Raw genomic sequence first — 23188 nt, forward strand, 5'->3', positions numbered from 1 at the left:
TAACTGATCTTCCTGCATTTTATTTTACCCAAAGCTAGGAACTTTTCAGCACCTCATCATGTATACAGGGTGTCCCAAAATTAAGGCAACCAAAGTTTCAGGCTTTAATAACTATCGATAAATGTGATAAGATATGAAAATTATGCATCATTATAAAAGCTTAGTGTGTCTTCTTTTTGTTTTAGACTAAATAAATTTAGATTTATAAATTAGATAATGGCTATAGACTGAAATACCATCATAACCCTCCACAAAGGAGGCAAAAGTAAAACAGCTATAACAAAATCCAATATGAATCCAGTTTCAGCCATCATACAGACAACACACACACACACACACACAATAATTTCAGATTCACTGATGGTTAAAAATAAGTGGAAAAACCAAAAATCAAAATAAGCCAGAGTAATATCTGCAATAAAGCAAGTTTATTCAACAGATGTTTTGTATTGTGATCATTCCCCAGAACCGCAAGAGATTCAAACAATATACTTTGTGGTATTTATTCCAGTGCTTTACGTTCCGAGTTCAAATCCCACCATGATCAACACTGCCTCTATCCTTTCATTTGTCCAGTATGGGGGTGGGGAGCACTATCAGGATGCTGGACTCCACTGACACGGCTCCCAGGGTCACTGATGCACAAAGCCACCACACTACAGTAAGGACTGGACCTTATTGTGGACAAAACCATATTACTACGATATTTTATAATTTATATTAGTAACAGTTATTGCATTGTACCTAGCGGGTTTATGTTCATCCAGTTCCTTGTCTATGGCGCTCTGCCATCCGTTATAAAGCCTCATTAAATGTAGAGCAATTTTTTGATACATTAAAAAAAAAAAAAAACATATCTTATACACTATTAAATACAGTAACTGCACGGAATTATTGTTTAATTTCTGGTAAACTCTGAGCAAGTGAGACCTAGGATCAAAGACGTTCCAGTTTTGACCATCACAAATTTTCTAATATGATGAATTAAAAGTGTCCTTTTTGAGCAAAAGTTTCAAAATATATATCTATGGCACCAATGAAATAAAGTACCAATCACACACTGGCATTGGTTTAATCAACTATCTGCCTCTCCTCAAAATTACCGGCCTTGTACCTAAATTGGTTTCAAATTTTGGCCACGGCCAGCAATTTTGGAGTACTCTTACCCCAATGCTCAACTGGTATTATTTTATTTATACCAGTTGAGCATTGGGGTAAGAGTACTCCAAAATTGCTGGCCATGGTATTATTTTATTTAAAGGCGGAGAGCTGGCAGAAACGTTAGCACGCCGGGTGAAATGCGTAGCCGTGTTTCGTCTGCCGTTACGTTCTGAGTTTAAATTCCGCCGAGGTCAACTTTGCCTTTCATCCTTTCGGGGTCGATTAAATAAGTACCAGTTACGCACTGGGGTCGATGTAATCGACTTAATCTGTCTGTCTGTCCTTGTTTGTCCCCTCTGTGTTTAGCCCCTTGTGGGCAGTAAAGAAATAGGTATTTCGTCTGTCCTTATGTTCTGAGTTCAAATTCCGCCGAGGTCGACTTTGCTTTTCATCCTTTCAGGGTCGATAAATTAAGTACCAGTTACGCACTGGGGTCGATTTGATTGACTTAATCCCTTCGTCTGTCCTTGTTTGTCCCCTCTGTGTTTAGCCCCTTGTGGGCAATAAAGAAATAGGCATTTTGTCTGTCGTTATGTTCTGAGTTCAAATTCCGCCGAGGTCGACTTCGCCTTTCATCCTTTCGGGGTCGATGTAATCGACTTAATCCCTTTGTCTGTCCTTGTTTGTCCCCTCTATGTTTAGCCCCTTGTGGGCAATAAAGAAATAAGTATTGAACTCAACCTTACATTCAGGGGCCAAACACCCTGACCACTAAGCCACAAAACATAAAACCTGAAGAAACTCCAGGGTTTTGTCTAGCTTGGCAATAATTCTCCAAGCTCACCGTATTGCTTTGTGCCTAAATTAGAAACCATGACTGCATGATCAAGATCTCCCATCTCTAAACATATCGCACGAAGTTAATAACACAAGAATTAGGTCACTGTCCCAAGATTTACGATCAATTCTTACTTCCATTCTTTTCCGATCTCATAGAAAGCTTCAACACATACACTACACATAAAGACCACATCACTGAGAATAAAAGTCTTAAAAGAAATATATAACCTTCAACTTAAGCAACATACGTCAAAGCGAGCATTAAAATTTCCAAGTCTGAACAAGTCTTAGCTTTGGCTGCCAATTTATCAAGTTTATGTCATCAACCATTTTCTTTTTCCCTAATTACAGGTAACTATGCAACTTGTTGGTTGGTTACAAGAACAATGTTCCAGTGAAGGAAAGAGATATCAGTAGTGGTACACGTAGTGGTGTTTAACCTTCCCACTTTTACCCGTTTCAGTCACTGAGCTCTGTGCCCATGCTGGAGCACTCCCTTCAAGGGTTTTAGTCAAACAAAGGTGCAGGCATGGCTGTGTGGTGTGTGTATATATGATTTCGATGCAAATGGTTTTGTTATACGACGCCGTATTTTACAATCCTGTAAATAATGATAATGGTATTTTTAGATAAGCTTAAAGCTTATGCCATTCACCATGCAATGACTAAGGTAAATAGTCTAATAACAAGGCAAATAAGCACTCGACAGAAAAAAGAAGGCTTTCCCATCCGTGTGTGAAGGTAACACAGTCATGTTAACAAAGGGATGTGGGTTTGCGTCCCATGCAGATGTCGAGTGTTTATATGCCTCGTTATTAGACTATTTCCCTTAGTCATTGCACGGTGAACAGCATAAGCTTTAAGCTTATATAGAAATACCATTATTATTATTTACAGGATTGTAAAATATGGCACCGTATAATAAAGCCATTCACACCAAAAGCATGTGTGTGTGTGTGTGTGTTTATTATAACCTCAGGCCGACCAAAACCTTGTGAGTGGATTTCGTACTTGGAAACTGAAAGAAGACTGTTGTATATATGTGTATGTGTGTGCCTGTGTCTTGTGTTTGGACCCTCACCATTGCTTGACAACTGATGTTGCTGTGGTTACATTCCTGTAACTTAGCGGTTTGGTAAAAGACACTGACAGAATAAGTACTAGGCTTACAAGGAATAAATCCTGCGGTTGATTTCTTCGACCAACGGCAGTGCTCCAGCATGGCCATAGTCACATGACTGAAACAAGTAAAGCAATAAAAATGTATGCCATTTTAATCCCAAGCAAGGGAATCTCTGCTCGAGAGAGAGAGAGAGAGAGAGAGAGAGAGAGAGAGAGAGAGAGAGTGTGTGTGTGTGTGATTGCTTTATGATTGAATTTAATAGGCGGAAGTTCTGGTTGTGTGTGTACATGTGTGTTTGAAGATAGGAGTGAACATATATGTATGTATAAAATTCTTCTTTATCAAATTATATTCTTACATACCTTTCTCAACATAGGAAACTTTCTGCGAGACAGTTTAGGTAAAGATAATTTTTTTCCTGAGACCGACTCTTTCAATACGTCTATATGCTTCCATAGCAGATTGCATACTGTTGCATAAAATATCTGTTTGCACTGAATGAATGAATAAAGATTATAGATCGTATGATAATAGTCAATACACTTGCCTTTTCAGTGTAAATTTCATGGTCTACTTCATGTGAAAAGTGTTCACAACAGAACTTTCTACTTTCGTTATATAATTGCATATTAATATACGCCCACACGCACACAAACACATATACACACGTGCCCACACGTTTACATATACAATGGACTTCAATTTCTGCTGACAAATTCACTCACAAGGTTTTGGTTGACCCAAGACTATAGTAGAAGACACTTTCCCAAAGTGTCATGCAGTAGAACTGAACCCAAGACCACGAGCTTTTGAAGCAAACTTCCTTACTGCACAGCTTTGTCCATGCCCCTAAATCACTATACAGATGGTGCCACATAAAAATCACCCAGTACATTCTGTGAAGTGGTTGGCATTTGGAAGGGCGTCCAGGCTTAGAAACCAAGCCAAATTAGACTCTGGAAACTGGTGCAGCTCCCCAGCTTACCAGTTCCAGTCAAGCCATCCAACCCATGCCAGCATGGAAAACAGACATTAAATGATGATGATGATGATGAGATAATGCTAAGCAATTTCCCCCAGTCATTATAGGCACAGGTGTGGCTGTATGGTTAAATACCACTGTACAGCACTTTAAGCAAATACCTTCTACAGGGTGGCCTAAAACTAACAAAGGGGTCTAAAAGTTGAATAAATTTGTTTTTAATTACATTTTTTTATTAGTAATACACAAAATGTGACTTTCACTCCTAATGTACACATATTACTTGTGTATATTGAAGGGTTTTAGTCCAACAAATCGACCCTATGGCTTATTTTTTTAAGCCTAGTACTTATTCTATCAGTTTCTTTTGCCAAACTCCTAACTTACAGGGATGGAAACCCACCAACATTGGTTGCCAAGTGATGGTGAGAGGATAAACACGAAGACGCAAATATTTTATACATATATATATATATATATCATCATCATCATCGTCGTTTAGCGTCCGCTTTGCATGCTAGCATGGGTTGGACGGTTCAACTGGGGTCTGGGAAGCTAGAAGGCTGCACCAGGCCCAGTCTGATCTGGCAATGTTTCTACAGCTGGATGCCCTTCCTAACGCCAACCACTTCGTGAGTGTAGTTGGTGCTTTATACGTGGGCAAACGGCCACGATCGGATGGTGCCTTTTATGTGCCACCGGCACAGGGGCCAGGCAGGGCTGGCAACGGCCATGAATGGATGGTTCTCTTACGTGCCACCGGCACTGGTATCTCAGCTGCAATTTCCATTGATATATATATATATATATATATGCAGCATGGGTGTGTGGTAAGAAGCTTGCTTCCCAACCACATGATTCCAGGTTCAGTCCTACTGCATGGCACCTTGAGCCAGTGCCTTCTACAATGGCCTCAGGCTGACCAAAACCTTGTGAGTAGATTTGATAGAAACTGAAAGAAGCCAATTGTGTGTGTGTGCGTGCGTGCGTGTGTCAGGTTTCTTTCAGTTTCTTATTTCTTTACTGCCCACATGGGGCCATACACAGAGGGGGCAAACAAGGACCGACAACCGGATTAAGTCGATTATATCGACCCCAGTGTGTAACTGGTACTTATTTCCTTGGCAGAATTTGAACTCAGAATGTAGCAGCAGACGAAATACCGCTAAGCATTTCGCCTGGTGTGCTAACGTTTCTGCCAGCGCACCGCCTTTCTTTCAGTTTCTATCTACCAAATTAACTTACAATGCTTTGGTCAGCCCAAGGCTATATATGAAGACACTTGTCCAAGATGCCACACTGTATGATTGAACCTTGGATCATGTGGTTTGGAAGCAAACTTCTTATCACGCAGCCATGCCTATGACATGCACAACATTCTTCTAAGCGAAAATGACTGTTTACATTTATAAAAACTAAGTCTATCTTGCAATAATGCCAGCTTTCAATCTGACAAGTCCATACACTTCAGGCATTTGAATATACAAGCCCATTTTTAGGGATATATTTTCTGTGCATACTGGAAAATTTAACTGAGGAAATTTTTAACAGGACTTTTGAGTTATAATTACAATACTGAAGTTGTCTCCCTTGATTTTTGTAAATTTTAACAAAATTTTTCTGTCTTGGGAGGATCTGAAGCTAACCCGAAGTAGAAAAGGCATGTCATTGCAGAGGTCATAAATACAATGAAAGTAATTTGATAAGCATAACTGATTGACTGATTAATTGAATAATTTATTCAAAGAATAGATTAGTTGACCAATTGATGAATAATAAAGAAGTGTGCACTTCTTGTTATTGGCATAATGACCCATCAAAGATACAACAAAATCTGTTTCGATATAGGAGCTCACAGCAAGAATATTATAAATCAAATAAGGTGGTGAGCTGGTAGAATCATTAGCATGCCAGACAAAATGCTTAGCGGCATTTCATCCATCTTTGTGTTCTGAGTTCAAATCCTGCCAAAGTCAACTTCGCCTTTCATCCTTTCAGGGGCAATAAAATATGTACCAGTTGAGCACCAGGATTGATGTAATCGACTTACACCCACTGCAAAATTGCTGGCCTTGTGCCAAAATTTGAAATCAGTATTCAAACCAAATACCAATAATTTGAACTTCTTATTTTACTACAACAAGCATACAGTGCCCACTTTACAATTTACTACTTTATAGAATTGTATAGTATTGTTTCTGAATTTCATCTTCTTGAGGCTAATATAAATAGCAATAAATGTAGTCAAATGAATGCAATTTTTCTGAATGCTAAAATTTGGTTTACCCTGAACCGTGGCTCTCATTATATTGGTGGACTCCTTAATCTGTCTTAAATCGGTTTTAACAACCTCACTAACACTGGTGTCATGAAAAAATATATCCAATACACTTGAGTGGATCTGGTTAGATGGAAACTAAGGAATTACAATCTGTGTGTGTGTGTCCTTGTCTTGATATCACATGTTAGTTGTAAACAACTATTGTTCGTTACCAATCCTCTGTGGAAAATATGTTTGGCCATGGGGAAATATTACCTTGCTTGGAAAAAGGCAAGGTTAGCAACAGGAAGGGCAGCCAGCTGTAGAAAATCTGTTTCAATGAATTTCATCTGATCCATGTTAAGCATGGAAAAATGGAAGTTAAAACAGTGATGATGATGGTTTCTTAAATAAAAAGCACCCACTACACTCATGGAGTGGTTGGCGTTAGGAAGGGCATCCAGCTGTAGAAACATGTAAAATATGTTACTGGTTTTTAGTAGTAAGTTGTAGCAGGGCATTAATTACATTCATATGACTGTAGCAAGCACAGGCATGGCTGCATGGTAAGAAGTTTGCTTCCCAATCACATGGTTGTAGGTTCAGAGATACACACATTCATATATATATATATATACAAAATAAGAAAATGGAGGAATAGATTTCTTTCTATCATCAACTTCCAGATAATACCAATTCATATAATTTATTAACTAGTTCCTATTTAATCTAAGTAATTAGTTAATAAATTATATGAATTGGTATTATCTGGAAGTTGATGATTGAAAGAAATCTATTCCTCCGTTTTCTAATTTTGTATTATGAATTTGAAGTAAGACATTTTACCTTCGCCCATATAATACAATAAATGAATTAATTGCATTGCAATTCTAAGCATTTATGTATTAGTCTTCTGGGTACTTTACTGGCAGTATATTGGATAAATGATATCCCATAGTGGGTTACACCCATAACCCCTATCTCACTTTGTACTATATATATATATATATATATATAAAATATATATATAATGGCTTTCTTTCAGTTTCCCTCTCCCAAATTCACTCAAATGGCATTCGCTTGTGTCGGTGCTATAGTAAAAGACACTTGCCCAAGTGTCCAGTGGAGCTGAACCCGAAACCACGTTGTCGACAAGCGAGCTTCTTAACCACAGCTGGCAAAAATCAATAAAAGAGAGAAAGTAAGAATTTGTGATGATAGCAAAAGAAACTGAAAGACATAGGGTTATGTAAGGGAAGTAACTCTAGCAATGCTGTTGCAATGCCTTCTTGACATAAGCGAAGAGCTACAAAGGAAAGGATTTCTAAAATATTAAGCAAACCATCAGGTTAACCAGTAGGTAGAGACCGGCACCAGAATCAGTGAACCATCAATTTTTTGTTATTAATACTAACTATTCCTTTATAAATAAATAATAAAAAGTGGTAATTGAGCCAATTTTAATTACAGGTAATTAAAGGAAATAGAGCAACTGATCTAAAAGAGAAAATTTAATGTACACACAGACACAGACAGGAGACGTTTAAATAGCTGCAGAATTGAAAAACTTTATATTTTTTACTTGTTTCAGTGGATTGGACAGTAGTCGTGCTAGGGTACTGCTTTGAAGGATTTTAGACAAACAAATCAACCCCACTATTTATTTTTCACAATCTCTACTCAGTGGCTGTGTGGTAAGTAGCTTGTTTACCAACCACATGGTTGTGGGTTCAGTCCCACTGCGTGGCACCCCTTGGGCAAGTGTCTTCTGCTATAGCCTCGGGCCGACCAATGCCTTGTGAGTGGATTTGGTAGACGGAAACTGAAAGAAGCCTGTCGTATATATGTATATGTATGTGTATGTTTGTGTGTCTGTGTTTGTCCCCCTAGCATTGCTTGACAACCGATGCTGGTGTGTTTACATCCCCGTCACTTAGCGGTTTGGCAAAAGAGACCGATAGAATAAGTACTGGGCATACAAAGAATAAATCCCAGGGGTCGATTTGCTCGACTAAAGTCGGTTCTCCAGCATGGCCACAGTCAAATGACTGAAACAAGTAAAAGAGTAAAGAGTATAGAGAAAAGGCCAATAGGATGTATTTAGAAATCAGATATGCCAGAGACACAACCCTTTCTGTGCTAAAAAACAGTAACATTTTCTGTCTTAAACAAAATTATCAAAAACTGTCAATGGAACAATATGCAATGAATTTGAAAATTTACTTGGATAATGTGATTTGCAAGACAGATGTAAACCTGATTTTGATCATGCATTAGGTGACTTGGTGTGAGGTCCTCAGCCATAATAGTTGTAAAAGTATTATTGTATCATATAAATTATGGAACTCGGGAAATGCTTGTTTTTCTTTTGTAAAATCAAATTAAATTATTCTGTTTATTCCACATCAAATTCATGTTCAATCACCTCAAAAACATATATGGAGACATATTATATGACATTTTTGGTAAAAGCTACTGATTTTGTTAAAAAAATTGTGTATTTTGGCTGCCATCTTAGATTTCTGCCTTATTGGAAAATCAAATTGCAAAATTAATACTATTTTTGGATTCAGAATATTAATAAACACATGCTAAGCTAAAATACTATATAAAGTTAATCCAAACAAGAAATAACAAAAAAACACAACAACGCGAGGACGTGGAACAAATATGGTATTATTGGACGCTCAGAAAAGAAGGAGGGTTTAATGTTTCGAGCGGAGCTCTTCGTCGGAAACATAGGAGAAGTAAAGATCCAGAGAAGGGAAGACAGAGGAAAAAAAAAATCACCAACGGTACACACACAGTCATATTATATTTACATACACTATGGGGCTTTAAATAGATTAAATTAGTATTTACCCCTATGTTGGGGTGGGGTGGGGGTTCAAACTTCAAGGGATATGTACAGGGAGTTGCCCCTCACACCTACCCTACAATGTTATTCTCTCTGTGTCCATAGTCTTGCAAGCTGCATGGTAACCTCAATGGTGCTGGTGGCCAAAAAAGAAAAAAAAAGACCATCCAGTTACACACTGTAAAGTGGTGGGCATTAGGAAGGACATCCAATCATGGAACCAATCACATCGCCGAAATCTCAAAGCTACAAGAGAATGTATGATAAATTCAAAACAATGTGAATAAAGGGTTAAATTTCATTTTAATTTATATTCCAAACACCAGCTTAGTAATGGCAATGGAATTACACTAAATTCCTTATTCTTTATTCTTTAAAATTTACTCCAAGGGCAGAGTATTTCACAGCAGTATCACCAGAGCGTCGGCTGCGGGGTCACTCCGAAAAGCTCGAACTGCAACGATTTCATCTCAATCGAAGGAGAGGGGGCTTTCTCCGTCTGGGTTGCGGATCCGTGGAATAAGCTGCCGGACGAGATAGTGAAGATGCCGACGACCGCTCGGTTCAAAGTCTCTCTTGTCCAGAAATGGCCTGAACTCTTTGCGTGAACACCCTCCCTGTACATAACTCCATGTCCCCCTAAATGGCCTTGCTTTTTGCTTTTTGAGCCAAAAAATTAACTTAACTTAACTTAACAAAAGGGTTAGCTGAGATTTCATATTACAGTTTTCTGAAGGACATGAAGATGTGAGGACACCTATAACTTACTCCATAATGTCACAAGGAATCTTGTCAACATTAAGCAATTACTCTAAGAACAATATATAATTGCAATTATCAGGATTCCTTAAGTAATCATTCACGGAGATATATAGAGGAACATCAATCATTTGATAATTATGCAATGACTATTATTTTCAGAATTAATGTCATGTGTAATTAGTGTGGTGTAGTAATTTGTTATTAAGTATTGATTAATCCACTCACCTTCCCTTCTACATATCCACCGCACAACAATGTTAACAAAGGAGATCTCAAAGTGGTCATCAAATCTGCTAGAAATAACAGCCAAATTTCCTGAAAAAGCTTCTACATAGTCACTCAACCTGCTAGAAATAACAGTAATATCCCCACTAACATTACACTCTTCTCATTTAAAAAAAATGCATTGGCTAGTGTTAGACAGCATACTGGGAGTGGCTGTGTGGTAAGTAGCTTGTTTACTGACCACATGGTTCCGGGTTCAGTCCCACTGCGTGGCACCTTGGGCAAGTGTCTTCTACTATATCCTCGGGCCGACCAAGGCCTTGTGAGTGGATTTGGTAGACGGAAACTGAAAGAAGCCTGTCGTATATATATATATATGTATGTATGTGTTTGTGTGTCTGTGTTTGTCCCCCTAGCATTGCTTGACAACCGATGCTGGTGTGTTTATGTGCCCATTACTTAGCGGTTCGGCAAAAGACACCGATAGAATAAGTACTGAGCTTACAAAAGAATAAGTCCCAGGGTCGAGTTGCTCGATTAAAGGTGGTGCTCCAGCATGGCCGCAGTCAAATGACTGAAACAAGTAAAAGAGTATAGCTGGAATCCCTTTGATCATAGATTGGCTTAATCAAAACTGGCCTAGGGTTAAACAGCAAAAGCTATCAAGTACTTTCAGACAGATCCCATTTAGCCTTACATTATTCATCTTCGTTATTTCACTTGGATTGAGATAAAGGATATATAATAGCAATGAAGACAATACTAATACAAATTATAGTTTCTTTACTAAAACAGGAAGCCTGAGCTATCTTCTTCAAGATGGATGGAAGCACTCCGTCGGTTACGATGATGAGGGTTCCGGTTGATCCGAATCCACGGAACAGTCTGCTCGTGAAATTAACGTGTAAGTGGCTGAGCACTCCACAGACATGGGCACCCTTAACGAAGTTCTCGGGGATATTCAGCGTGACACAGAGAGTGACAAGGCTGGCCCTTTGAAATACAGGTACAACAGAAACAGGAAGTAAGAGTGAGAGAGAAAGTTGTGGTGAAAGAGTACAGCAGGGATCACCACCATCCCCTGCCGGAGTGTTTTCGCTCAATAAACACTCACAACGCCCGGTCTGGGAATCGAAACCGCGATCCTATGACCGCGAGTCCGCTGCCCTAACCACTGGGCCATTGTGCCTCCACAGCTTCTTCAAGAACAATAGATAGAATCAGTGATCAGAATGTCGAAAACATTAGAAGATACCCTGGAACAGGATTTTTCACATAAAGGCTATTGAATGATAATGTTTAGAAGATGTTATTCTGTTTTTCATAATAATAATAATCCTTTCTATTAAAGGCACAAGGCCTGAAATTTGGTGGGAGGGGGTTAGTTAATTACATAGGCCCCCAGTGTTTCACTGGTACCTAATTTATCGACCCCCAAAAGAATGAAAGGCAAAGTCAACCTTGACGGAATTTGAACTCAGAACGGAGGGAAGGGCAAAATACCGCTAAGCATTTTGTCCGGCATGCTAACGATTCTGCCAGATAATAATAACTTCAGATTTCGGCACAAGACCAGCACTTTTTGAGGGGAGGGGGAAGTCAATAACATTGACCCTAGTGATCAGCTGGTACTTATTTAATCAACCCGAAAGGATGAAAGACAAAGCTGGCCTCGGTGGAATTTGAATCCAGAGTGTAAAGACAGATGAACTGCCATAAAGCATTTGGTCTGGATGCTAATGATTCTATCAGGGTGCCATCTTTAATGTCCCTGGGCATGGACACTCCGACGTCTGGCAGCTGACTTGGCAGACACCCATAAAATTATTAACCATCTAACAAACAATAACTCTGAGCACCTTTTCAAACTCCACCCGTCTAACAGCCACGGACATATTTACAAAGTCAGAAAACAGCACAGCTCCCATGACTTTCAGAAACATTTTTTCACGCTGAGAGTTGCTGAAGCATGGAACAAACTGCCGGCATCAGTTGTTAGTTGTCGGAGCACTGCATCCTTCAAAACTTCCATGCTTCCTGAGATTCGCCAACACTACACCTGATTTTCTCCCCTCCATACACACACAAGCATGTATCTGACTCATACATTGTTCGCTTTCCAGACATTTGTACATTACTGCATATGCTTTATACACACCTTCTGACAAGTTGTGGTGCACCTGAGCACTGTATACAATAATTTCATTATTATTTATTTTCATGATAATGGTTCCAAATTTTGGCACAAGGCCAGCAGGTTTGGTGGGGAGGGGTAAGTCAATGTCATATCTCCCCCAATATTCAACTGGTACTTATTTTACTTTATAGCATAAAAAAAAATACAAATATGTTTAAAAAGCAGTTTACGATTTTTATAAAACAAAATATGTTCCTTTTTTTTTTAAATTTGAATTAGAGACAGGCCTGGCTCTGTGGTTAAGAAATTCACTTCACAACTTTATATGGTACTTTATTTTTATTCATCTTGGAGATATGAAAGGCAAAGTTGACCTCAGCAAGAAGGGAACTCAATGTAAGGATCTAAAACAAATACTGCATAACATTTTTCTAACATTCTAACAATTCTGCCAATCCACAATCCACTGCTTTTATGATTATGATTTCTAACACTAATTTATGACATGACAATAACAATTTGATATACACAAAAGAAAAAACTTGAATTTTAAAAAATCATTTTTCACCCCTGGTCACTTTATAATGAAGTTCTCATGAAATCTTTTTTAATCACATGAAAATTTATTTTTGTACTATTCAGGGATATAAAAAATATTAACAAAAATATCAGCAGGAGTAGCTGTGTGGTAAGTAGCTTGTTTACCAACCAAATGGTTCCGGGTTCAGTCCCACTGCGTGGCATCTTGGGCAAGTGTCTTCTGCTATAGCCCCGGGCCAACCAATGCATTGTGAGTGGATTTGCTAGACGGAAACTGAAAGAAGCCTGTCGTATATATGTATATATATATATACATATATGTATATGTGTGAATATGTTCGTGTGTCTGTTGGTTCCCCCAGCATCGCTTGACAACCGATGCTTGTGTGTTTACGTCCCCGTCACTTAGCAGTTCGGCAAAAGAGACCGATAGAATAAGTACTAGGCTTACAAAGAATAAGTCCTGGGGTCAATTTGCTCGACTAAAGGCGGTGCTCCAGCATGGCCACAGTCAAATGACTGAAACAAGTAAAAGAGTAAAAGAGAATAATAAAAATGAAAGAATGACTTACCATTGTTCCACAAGTTCTTGGAGTTTCGCCCACAGACAGATTTCCAAAACAGTTCGAGCGAGAGCCGAAACTGTGTTCAAGTAAAAACGAATTACTTTTATCTCCAAATATTAATTTTTCAAGACTTTTGAGTTTCTCTAAATAACGAAGAGAGACAAGCTTATTGCTGCTTTGAAAAATATCCAGAAATTCAGTTTGAATTCTCTCCTTAATATTATTTAACTGTTGCTGATATTCATCATTTTCTAAACATTTATTATAATATTGGTCACCGAGAGATTTAATCTGAGACTGTAGAAATTCGATTTCCTTTTTCAAACACTCAATATCCTGTTTGTATACAGTGTCGAATATTTCAGATTTTTCAAGCTCTAAAGCAATTCGGATGGAGTCTTCTTTCTCAAGAACAAACAATTTTTTCAATTGCTTCACCTCTTCATCTTTGTATTTCAAGATTTCATTCAGTTCATTATCTTTTTCCTTGCGAAGCCGTTCAATAACCTGATTCAGTTCAAGCTGCTGGTTTTCCAGCAACATTCCTTCAAGATCATGTAAGCACTGCCATTTCTCTTTCTCCCAGGTTTGTCTTTTCATATGTAATTCCTTAGACTGAGCTAAACGTAATCTCTGGTTCCGTTTTCTTTCGGAGTCAATGGATCTTTGTAATTTTCTAATCGTATTGCACATCTGAGGAAGAATTTCCTTACCTAGACACTGTTTTGATTCCAAGCTGAAGGAACTGGTTAAAATGTGCCTATGCCCCTCATTCAAGTCGAGATCAGCTAACCTTGAATTGGGGCAAACAGACATGTTTGGACTGAGTCTGCTTCTGGGTACTGGTGATAAACTGTGGACTGACATTGTCGCTTGAACCCTGACAACTGGAGCACAATTGCCTTCATCACTAAAAAGAGAAAAATAGAATAAGGAATGAAACTAAAGTTACAAAACATACATACATATATCATCATCATCATCATTTAACATCCGTTTTCCCAGCTGGCATGGGTTGGACAATTTGACCGGGGCTGGCAAGCTGGAAGGCTGCACCAGACTCCAGTATGGTTTGCATGGTTTCTACTTTCCAAATACCAACCACTCAGAGTGTAATGGGTGCTTTTATGTGCCACCGGCATGGGTGCCATTTGTGTGACACTGGTATCTGCCACAACTGCGATTTTGCTTCCCAAGCACAACAATGCCAATCATCCTCAGCACTGCTGCTTTTACAGTCTTGAAATGTGTAGCTGCTGTCCTGTTTATTGAAAAGTCTGCACTTAGCAAAATATTGAATGCCTTTTGCTTCTCATCTAAGATCAGACCAATTTCTCCATTGTTATCAACAAACCAATCCTGGTGCTTTTTCCCAACAAAACAAAGAATGTTACTACAAACCTCATAAATTTTCTCTTTGAAGGAAATTCCAGCTTCCATCACCATCATCATCATCATCGTTTAACGTCTGCTTTCCATGCTAGTATGGGTTGGATGATTTTGACTGAGGGCTGGCGAACCAGATGGCTGCAACAGGCTCCAATCTTGATCTGGCAGAGTTTCTACAGCTGGATGCCCTTCCTAACACCAACCACACTGAGAGTGTAGTGGGTGCTTTTTATGTGCTACTGGCATGGGGGCCAGTCAGGCGGTACTGGCAATGACCTCACTCGAATCTGTTTACAAGTGCCAGTGAAGCAACGTTGGTAATGATCACGCTCAACACAGGAAAAATTATTTATCTCATTCACAAAACTGCTGTTTACTGATGGTATCTTAAGTTTATTGACATCAATCCATTTAGGTAACTTGATTTTGTTTGCTCTAACTTTAGGCTCATCAACAAAATTCACCTGCGCATGCAAAAGCCTATGATCCATCTAGCACTCTGCACCATGCATAACTCACACAATAGCAAAGTCCTTGATATCATGTTTCCTAGTGAGGATATAATAAGGTGCCATTTCTTAGATCTAGGGTACATACATGTTGTTTTAAACTTATTTTTTACTTGAAACATTGTGTTCATGAAACACAGATCCATCTCTACACATATTTGTAATAGCAGTAAACCACTACCGTTGGAACTGCCAACCCCATGCCTTCCTAAAACACTCCGAGTCTCCCAATCTGCACCAACATGAGCACTAAAGTTACCTAAAATGACAACTTTGTAATCATTGGGGTATTGCGTATAATCTCTGGCACATGTATGTTTGTGTACATGTGTGTATATGTGCATCTGCACATGTGCATGCATGTATGTTAGTGTGTGTATATGTGCTTATGTATGCATCTTTGTGCATGAGTGCATGTATGTGTATGAGTGCATGTGTGTGCATAAGTGCATGCGTGTGTGCATGAGTGTATTGTGTGTGCATGTGTGTATGAGTGCATGTATGTGTGCATAAGTGTATGTGTGTGTGCATGGGTGCATGTGTGTGTGCATGAGTGCATAGTATGTGTGTGTATGAGTGCATGTGTGTGTATATAAGTGCATTGTGTGCATATATGTGTGCATAAGTGCATGTGTGTGCATTAGTGCATGTGTGTGTGCATTAGTGCATGTGTGTGCATATGTAAATGCATGTGTGTGTGCATGTGTATATATGCAAGCATGGAAAAGTGAATATTAAAATGATGACGATGATGATGATGGTGATATGTTTTTTTTCTAAATCAATTAAAAATATATATGTAGCCTATTTCATTACGAACACGCTAACTAAATTGTTAAACAATACAACAAAATCATTTACTTATGAAGAATTGTATATTTAGACATAAGAAATGAATGGAAGTTAACTGTTCCATTGAGTTCAAGTTCATTATATCTCGACTCACTTAACAGTGCATGAACAAGCAGCAGGTAAAGATTTCTTTGGACACAAAATAGTTATGAAGAAAAAAAAGAAAGAATTTTGAATACGTAATCAAAATATGAATTATTCAAACAATTTTTAACACAGAATTGTTTTAGAATTTATTCAAATGGCTTCAAACTCTTAAGAACTTGAAGTATGATAAATGATGGAAAAACAATGTTAATTACGTCTTCTGATTTCCCAAAACACACTGATACATGTTGCTAACAGACTGAAATTTGTTTGTTTTGTTTCTTGTCTTTAGTAATGAAAGTTTTATAAGCACTTAAGTACAGATATATAAACAAGTGTTGTCACTGTTTAACCCAAGGTCAGCTCTCACTGAGTAGACATATACATTAGAGACAGAGGCAGGATTCATATCAAGAGGTAATATTTATCCCCACTTAAACATGGATGTTCTGTTGGAACAAACTATACTGCAGTGGATACCATGAGAGAAACTCTCGCATTGGCTTTCGGTCCATATAAGCACTCACCAGGTGGAGCTATTACTTCTCTGGTACTATAAAGAGAATGATTAGAACAGTGATTTTCAACCGGGGGTCCACATGAGGTTTTTAGGGGACCACACAAGCAAAATTGAGTATACAATAGCATTTTATGGCCCCATGAAAAATTTAGTGAGGAAATAAATCACCAGCCATCTCCAGTGCTGAGACCACCTGATCACGTGATTTCAACCTTCCTTGGTCTCGTTAATGGTGGATGCTCAACTGCTAAAGGTAGATAGCAGCAACTCATCTCCCTACTAAAGGTACATAGAAAAACAGTGCCAGAACAGGCCCTGGTGTCACGATTAACCAGTGATCTTGTTAGAAGATATACATTAGCGACAGAGGCAGGATTCATATCAAGAGGTAATATTTATCCCCACTTAAACATGGATGTTCTGTTGGAACAAACTATACTGCAGTTGATACCACGAGAGAAACTCTGATGTTGGTTTTTGGTGTTAAATGCACGCTAGGAGGGAGAGAAATTCCTGCCATCTCCAGTTCTGTCAGAACTAGATGATTTGATTTTGACCTTACTTAGTCTTTTCAATGATGGACGCTTGACCGCTAGAGATAGCAGAAACTCATCTCACCACTTGCAATATATTGGAAAACAGTTCCACAACACAACAGCTTGAGCAAGAGTGTTCTACCTTTGGGCAAGGCAGACCAATGCTTGGTGAGAGAATTTGGAAGACAAAATCTCTGTGAAGGCCCATCATGTATGCGCGAGCATGTGTGTGCACTTCATGTGTGAAGGCTTGTGTGTGTACACATGCATGTTACATGAGAGTGTGTGTACAAATGTGCATGTTACATGAGAATGTGTTCAATTGTGTGCATGTGGACAGTGTGTATGTTATGTGTGTGTACACGTGTGCATGTTATGTGAGTGTGTGTGTGTGCATGTGCACATGAGTGCATGTTATAGGAGTTTGTATGTGCATGATACATGTGTGTGTGTGTGTGTGTGCACATTTGTATGTTGTGTGAGGGAGTGTGTGTGTGCATGTTACGTGTGAGGGCACATCAAGTGTGTCAGTATGCTATGCATGCAGGCATGTGCACACATGCATGCATCTATGCATGAATGCATATGCATGTATGCACATGTGAGAATGTGCTTGTATGTAGGTGCATGTATCTTCATACTGGTACCACTCGCCGAGCTGGCAGAAACGTTAGCACGCCGGGTGAAATGCGTAGCCGTATTTCGTCTGTCGTTACATTCCGAGTTCAAATTCCGCCGAGGTCGACTTTGCCTTTCATCCTTTCGGGGTCGATAAATTAAGTAACAGTTATGCACTGGGGTCGATGTAATCGACTTAATCCGTTTGCCTGTCCTTGTTTGTCCCCTCTGTGTTTAGTCCCTTGTGGGTAGTAAAGAAATAGGTACCACTCGGCTCCCAGTGGAAAACTTCATCCCACATGAACATAAACATTCAATTGTATGGTAGATTGTGTAAAACTGCAGAATGAAATACTTGAAAAATGAGGGTTGGCATCGGAAAGGACAGACGACTGCCTCAACAAGTTTCAAAGCAACAGGTGCCAGTATGGAAAAAACCAGACGTTAACAACGATCATGATGATGATGATCATCATCCTAATCCAGCTAATTATGTTGATGATGATTATGCTGATGACCCTGATAATAATGGGCATGGCTGTGTGGTTAGGGAGCTTGCTTCCCAGCTACATGGTTTCGGGTTCAGTCCCACTGCATGGCGCTTTGGGCAAGTGTCTTCCGCGATAGCCCCGGGCCGACCGGAGCTTTGTGATTGAATTCGGTAGGCGGAAGTTACTGCCGTGTGTGTATGTGTGCATATAGCTGCTCAGTGCCTCTCCGAAAGAGAGAGAGAGGGAAAAACTACCTCACCTGGCAACAGGTGGGGATTGGCGTCAGGAAGGGCATCCAGCCGTAGAAAACTTGCCACACGCATAGCGCTGCGTATATGTGCATACATTTTTACATGGAAAGCGGACGTTAAAAGATGATGATGATGATGATGATGATGACTGTCCAACATACCAGTTTACCAAGCTCTAACAGTCAGAAACAGAAACACATACTTCATCATAGCCAGAGTCTAGAGCCACAGAAGATTCATGAAGTCAGTGAACACAAATATATCTAAATGTCAGCCACACAACAATAGAATAACATTTTTTTCTTGAGTAAATATCAGCATTGTGTTTCTATGGCATGATTCATATGAAATGCTATATTCTTTGTCCATTAAATCTAGGATTATTGGTAAGCGGATCAGAGGTTATTCTTTAAACAAACCAGAGAGTTCTTAATGTGAAATATAAGAGTGCAAACAGAGAGCAGCATTCTTTGTATTTTTTTTCTCTTTTTGATACGTTTTTACATCCAGTTGTATAACTATAAATAGGTACAGGAGTGGTGGCCGTGTGGTAAGAAGCCTGCTTTCCAAGCACGTGGTTTCAGGTTCAGTCCCACTGCATGGCACCCCTTGGGCAAGTGTCTTCTACGATAGCCTCAGGCTGACCAAAGCCTTATGAGTAGATTTGGTAGACAGAAACTGAAAGAAGCCCATCGTATATATATATATATATATAATATATATATATATATATATATATAATATATATATATATATATATATATATGTATATATATTTATGTATGTGTGTCTGTGTATGTTCCACCACCATCGGTTGACAACCAATGTTGATATGTTTCTGTCCCTGTAACTTAGCAGTTCAGCAATAGAGACCTGTAGAATAAGTACTAGGCTTACAAAGTATAAGTCCTGGGGTTGATTTGTTCAACTAAAGGCACTGCTCCATCATGGCCACAGTCAACTGACTGAAACAAGTAAAAGAATAAAAGAATATATATACAGACACAGCAGAACCTTGCAGCACGACTGCACTATTGTACGAGTAATTTGCTGTACGAGCCAAGGCTCGTGCAAAGTTTTGTCTTAAAGTCATTATCATCATCATCGTTTAACGTCTGCTTTCCATGCTAGCATGGATTGGACGATTTTGACTGCGGGCTGGCAAACCAGATGGCTGCACCAGGCTCCAATCTTGGTTTGGCAGAGTTTCTACAGCTAGATACCCTTCCTAACGCCAACCACTCTGAGAGTGTAGTGGGTGCTTTTTACGTGCCACCAGCACAGGGGCCAGTCAGGCGGTACGGGCAACGACCTTGCTCGAATCTTTTTACACATGCCACCAGCACAGGTGCCAGTAAGGCGACGTTGGTCGAAATCCACAGTATGAGTGAATTTAATATAAACAACCACTAGTCGGTGCTGAGCTTGCACATGCTCTCCCAACAAGTGCAGCCTCCGCTTGCTCAGTTCACGTGTTTATCTTGTGGCAGCATTCCTGTTGCGTTTTTCCTCATGTTTCTTTTTAGTTTTGTGCATTTTTTGCTCTTATTTTATTTATAATTAGTTGTGTTAGCCATGGGTCCTATGAAGGTTAGTGCAAGGGACAGTGCTGAGAAGAAAAAGCTGATTACAATAGAATTGAAGAAGGAACTCATTGAAAAACATGAGAGAGGAGTGCATGTAGTGGACATAACATGTCAATACAACCGAAACACATCAATGATCTGCACCACCCAGGAGGAAAAGGAAAAAGCCATTACAACAGCAAACCATGTCTCCAGGCCCTCCAAGGAGATGGAAAAATTGCTTCTCCTGTGGATCAGCAAGAAGCAACTTGCAGGGGATATGATTATGGAGATCATCATCTGCAAGAAAGCACAAGCATTGTATGGGGATCTTCTGAAGCAGAACCCTGGAACATCAACAGAGGAGACATCAGCAGATACATTTAACCCTTTAGCATTCAAACCGGCCATATCTGGCCAAAATATTTAGCCTGTTTTATATTGAAACTGACCAGAGCTCGCCTCTCACCTCAGCCCTACCACGTCATTCTAAAACTAAAAAGATCACATCACTGAAATCTCTAAACTACAAGATAATGCATGATTAATTCAAAAAAATATAAATAAACAAACATCACATTTGATAGAATAATCTGAACACTAAAGGGTTAAGGTTGGTTGCAGCTGGTTAGATAAATTTCAAGAAGAGGACTGGTGTTTATAGTGTTGTCAGGTATGGAGAAGCAGGGAGTTCTGACACTAAGGCAGCTGAAGGTTTTGTGCATGGCACAACTGCATCAGTTGAAAGCTCCCTATACCAAATGCCAATAGGTTTTAGGGGCCATCAGGAGAGAATCCATACCAATTTGGGGCCTTCCTCTTGATTGCTTTACAGCTCACTGGTCCCACCTCACTGATGTGAGGACCCTGTCTGCTTGATCAACTAATTAGAATTCAATCTTGAGTCCCGTCTCAGGTTCATCACCACCATTCAAGTTGTGGAGTCAAACAGGTCTGACTTACCTCACACCCAAAACACATCACCTCTCCAACCAAGTTTCATCAGTCTTTTTGAGCAATCCCAGCATGGCCACAGCCTAATGACTGAAGCAAGTAAAACATAAAACGTATCCAATAACAGGCTCTCTTTTAGAATTCTGATTCAAGTTGGAATTTACTGAAATACTCTCTTTACTTGTTTTGGTCATGTGACTGTGGCCATGCTGGAGCACCGCCTTTAGTCGAGGAAATTGACCCCAGGACTTATTCTTTGTAAGCCTAGTACTCATTCTGTCGGTCTCTTTTGCCAAACTGCTAAGTTACGGAGACGTAAACACACCAGCATCGGTTGTCTAGTGATGTTGGGGGGACAAAGACAGACACACAAGCATATACACACACATATATATATATATATACATATATACGATGGGCTTCTTTCAGTTTCCGTCCACCAAATCCACTCATAAGGCTTTGGTCGGCCCGAGGCTATAGTAGTAGAAGACACTTGCCCAAGGTGCAACGCAGTGGGACTGAACCCGGAACCATGTGGTTCATAAGCAAGCTACTTACCACACAGCCACTCCTACGGTTTTTTTTTTTTTATCAATCAAATTTCAAATTTCCAAATGCAAAATAAAAACAAATTAAAATATTTGAATCAAAATTCTCAACTCAGCACGCAGTACAATACCACATACTTCAATGCTACATACATATTACAGACACAACATGACAATACCTCTAGTTGCACTGATGGCAATGTACAGCCGGTTTCGTGAGCAGCGTATATCAAGTGCACATGCTCACATGGTTTGCTAAGAACCTTCAGACAGAAAAATGTATGAAGTGAGAAAGAGTACCTTGTGACAGCTGCATAACTCTTGCTTCTTAGGTAAGGAGGAGGGAATACTTGTGGCTAAAGACAGACGATTTAAAGATAATCAGATTAAATTTCATAATAGCAAAAGACTTAATCCAAACTCTAGGAAAGCTAGTAATTTTTTTTTTTCCTCAGCCTTCCTTTTTTTTTTACCACAAAGTAATTATTTAAGGATTTTTTTTTCAGTTGCCCTACTAGCTACATAAAAAATGAAGTCTATATAACAGTTGGTGCATGTTTTAAACAGTAAAAACTGATGCTACCAAATCATCGTCAGTTCTCTGTGTAACCAAGTCTTGACTGTTCATTGTTCGGTGAAGATGGGAATTTTCAGCTTGCCTGTAAACAGATGAAGCTTGAATATGGCTGAAAAGGAATGGCAAAACCTGGTTGGAGAGGTGATGTGTGAATGTGAGATACCTGTTTGTCTATATGGCAAGTCAGACCTGCATGACTCCACAATTTGAATGGTGGTGATGATCAAATAAGTGATGGGACCTTACATCAGTGAAGTGGGACCAGTGCACAGTAAATTTGTCAAATGGTGTGTAGTTAAGGAGCTTGCTTCTTAACTACATGGTTTCGGGTTCAGTCCTACTGCGTGTCACTTTGGGTAGGTGTCTTCCGCTATAGCCCCGAGCCGACCGGAGCTTTGTGATTGAATTCGGTAGGCGGAAGTTACTGCCATGTGTGTATAGCTGCTCAGTGCCTCTCCGAAAGAGAGAGAGGGTGTCCTGATGACCGTGATACCTACTGACATCTGGCATATAGGGCCAGTTCCCTGGTTTCTCTGCCATACATATTTTCCCCACCAGGATGGGATGCCAGTCCATCACATGGTTGCTCATTTTTACCAGCTGAGTGGACTGGAGCAACATGAAATGAAGCACCTTGCTCAAGATCAAAACACATCATCCAGTCCAGGAATCAAAACCAGTCTTAAAGTCCTGAGTCCAACATCCTAATTACTAAGTTATGTGCCTCCACCCTCAAATAGAATACCTTGTACTATTTGTTGCAGCTTCCTGTGCACTGTCAACTTTGCCCATTATCTCTTCAGGGGTCAATAAATAAAGTATCAGGTCAGGTTAGGGGATGAGCAGAATGTTAGAGGTGCCTTGTGGTAGCTATTTCAGCTCCGTGCAGTCTGAGTCA

At 39.5% G+C, this 23188-nt stretch overlaps 1 protein-coding gene and 1 long non-coding RNA gene across 4 annotated transcripts in view; one reads left to right on the forward strand and one right to left on the reverse strand.

The window, feature by feature from the left end:
• The window catches only part of LOC115224461 (RIMS-binding protein 2), a 595300-nt gene that overhangs the window by 568028 nt on the left and 4084 nt on the right, over positions 1–23188 (reverse strand). For all 3 annotated transcript variants that reach the window (XM_036513377.1, XM_036513379.1, XM_036513378.1), the window contains exon 2: positions 13400–14303. In XM_036513377.1, coding sequence (XP_036369270.1) covers positions 13400–14260 — 861 coding nt within the window. In that variant the 5' untranslated portion in view covers positions 14261–14303. The remainder of the gene's footprint in view (positions 1–13399; positions 14304–23188) is intronic.
• Positions 364–17197, forward strand: LOC118767933. The gene is made up of 3 exons (XR_005003849.1): positions 364–374; positions 2255–2259; positions 17101–17197. It is a non-coding gene; the product is annotated as an uncharacterized LOC118767933 (long non-coding RNA).

The sequence above is a fragment of the Octopus sinensis genome, linkage group LG25 (genome assembly GCF_006345805.1).
Source record: "Octopus sinensis linkage group LG25, ASM634580v1, whole genome shotgun sequence".
In the NCBI taxonomy this organism is placed as follows: Eukaryota; Metazoa; Mollusca; class Cephalopoda; order Octopoda; family Octopodidae; genus Octopus; species Octopus sinensis.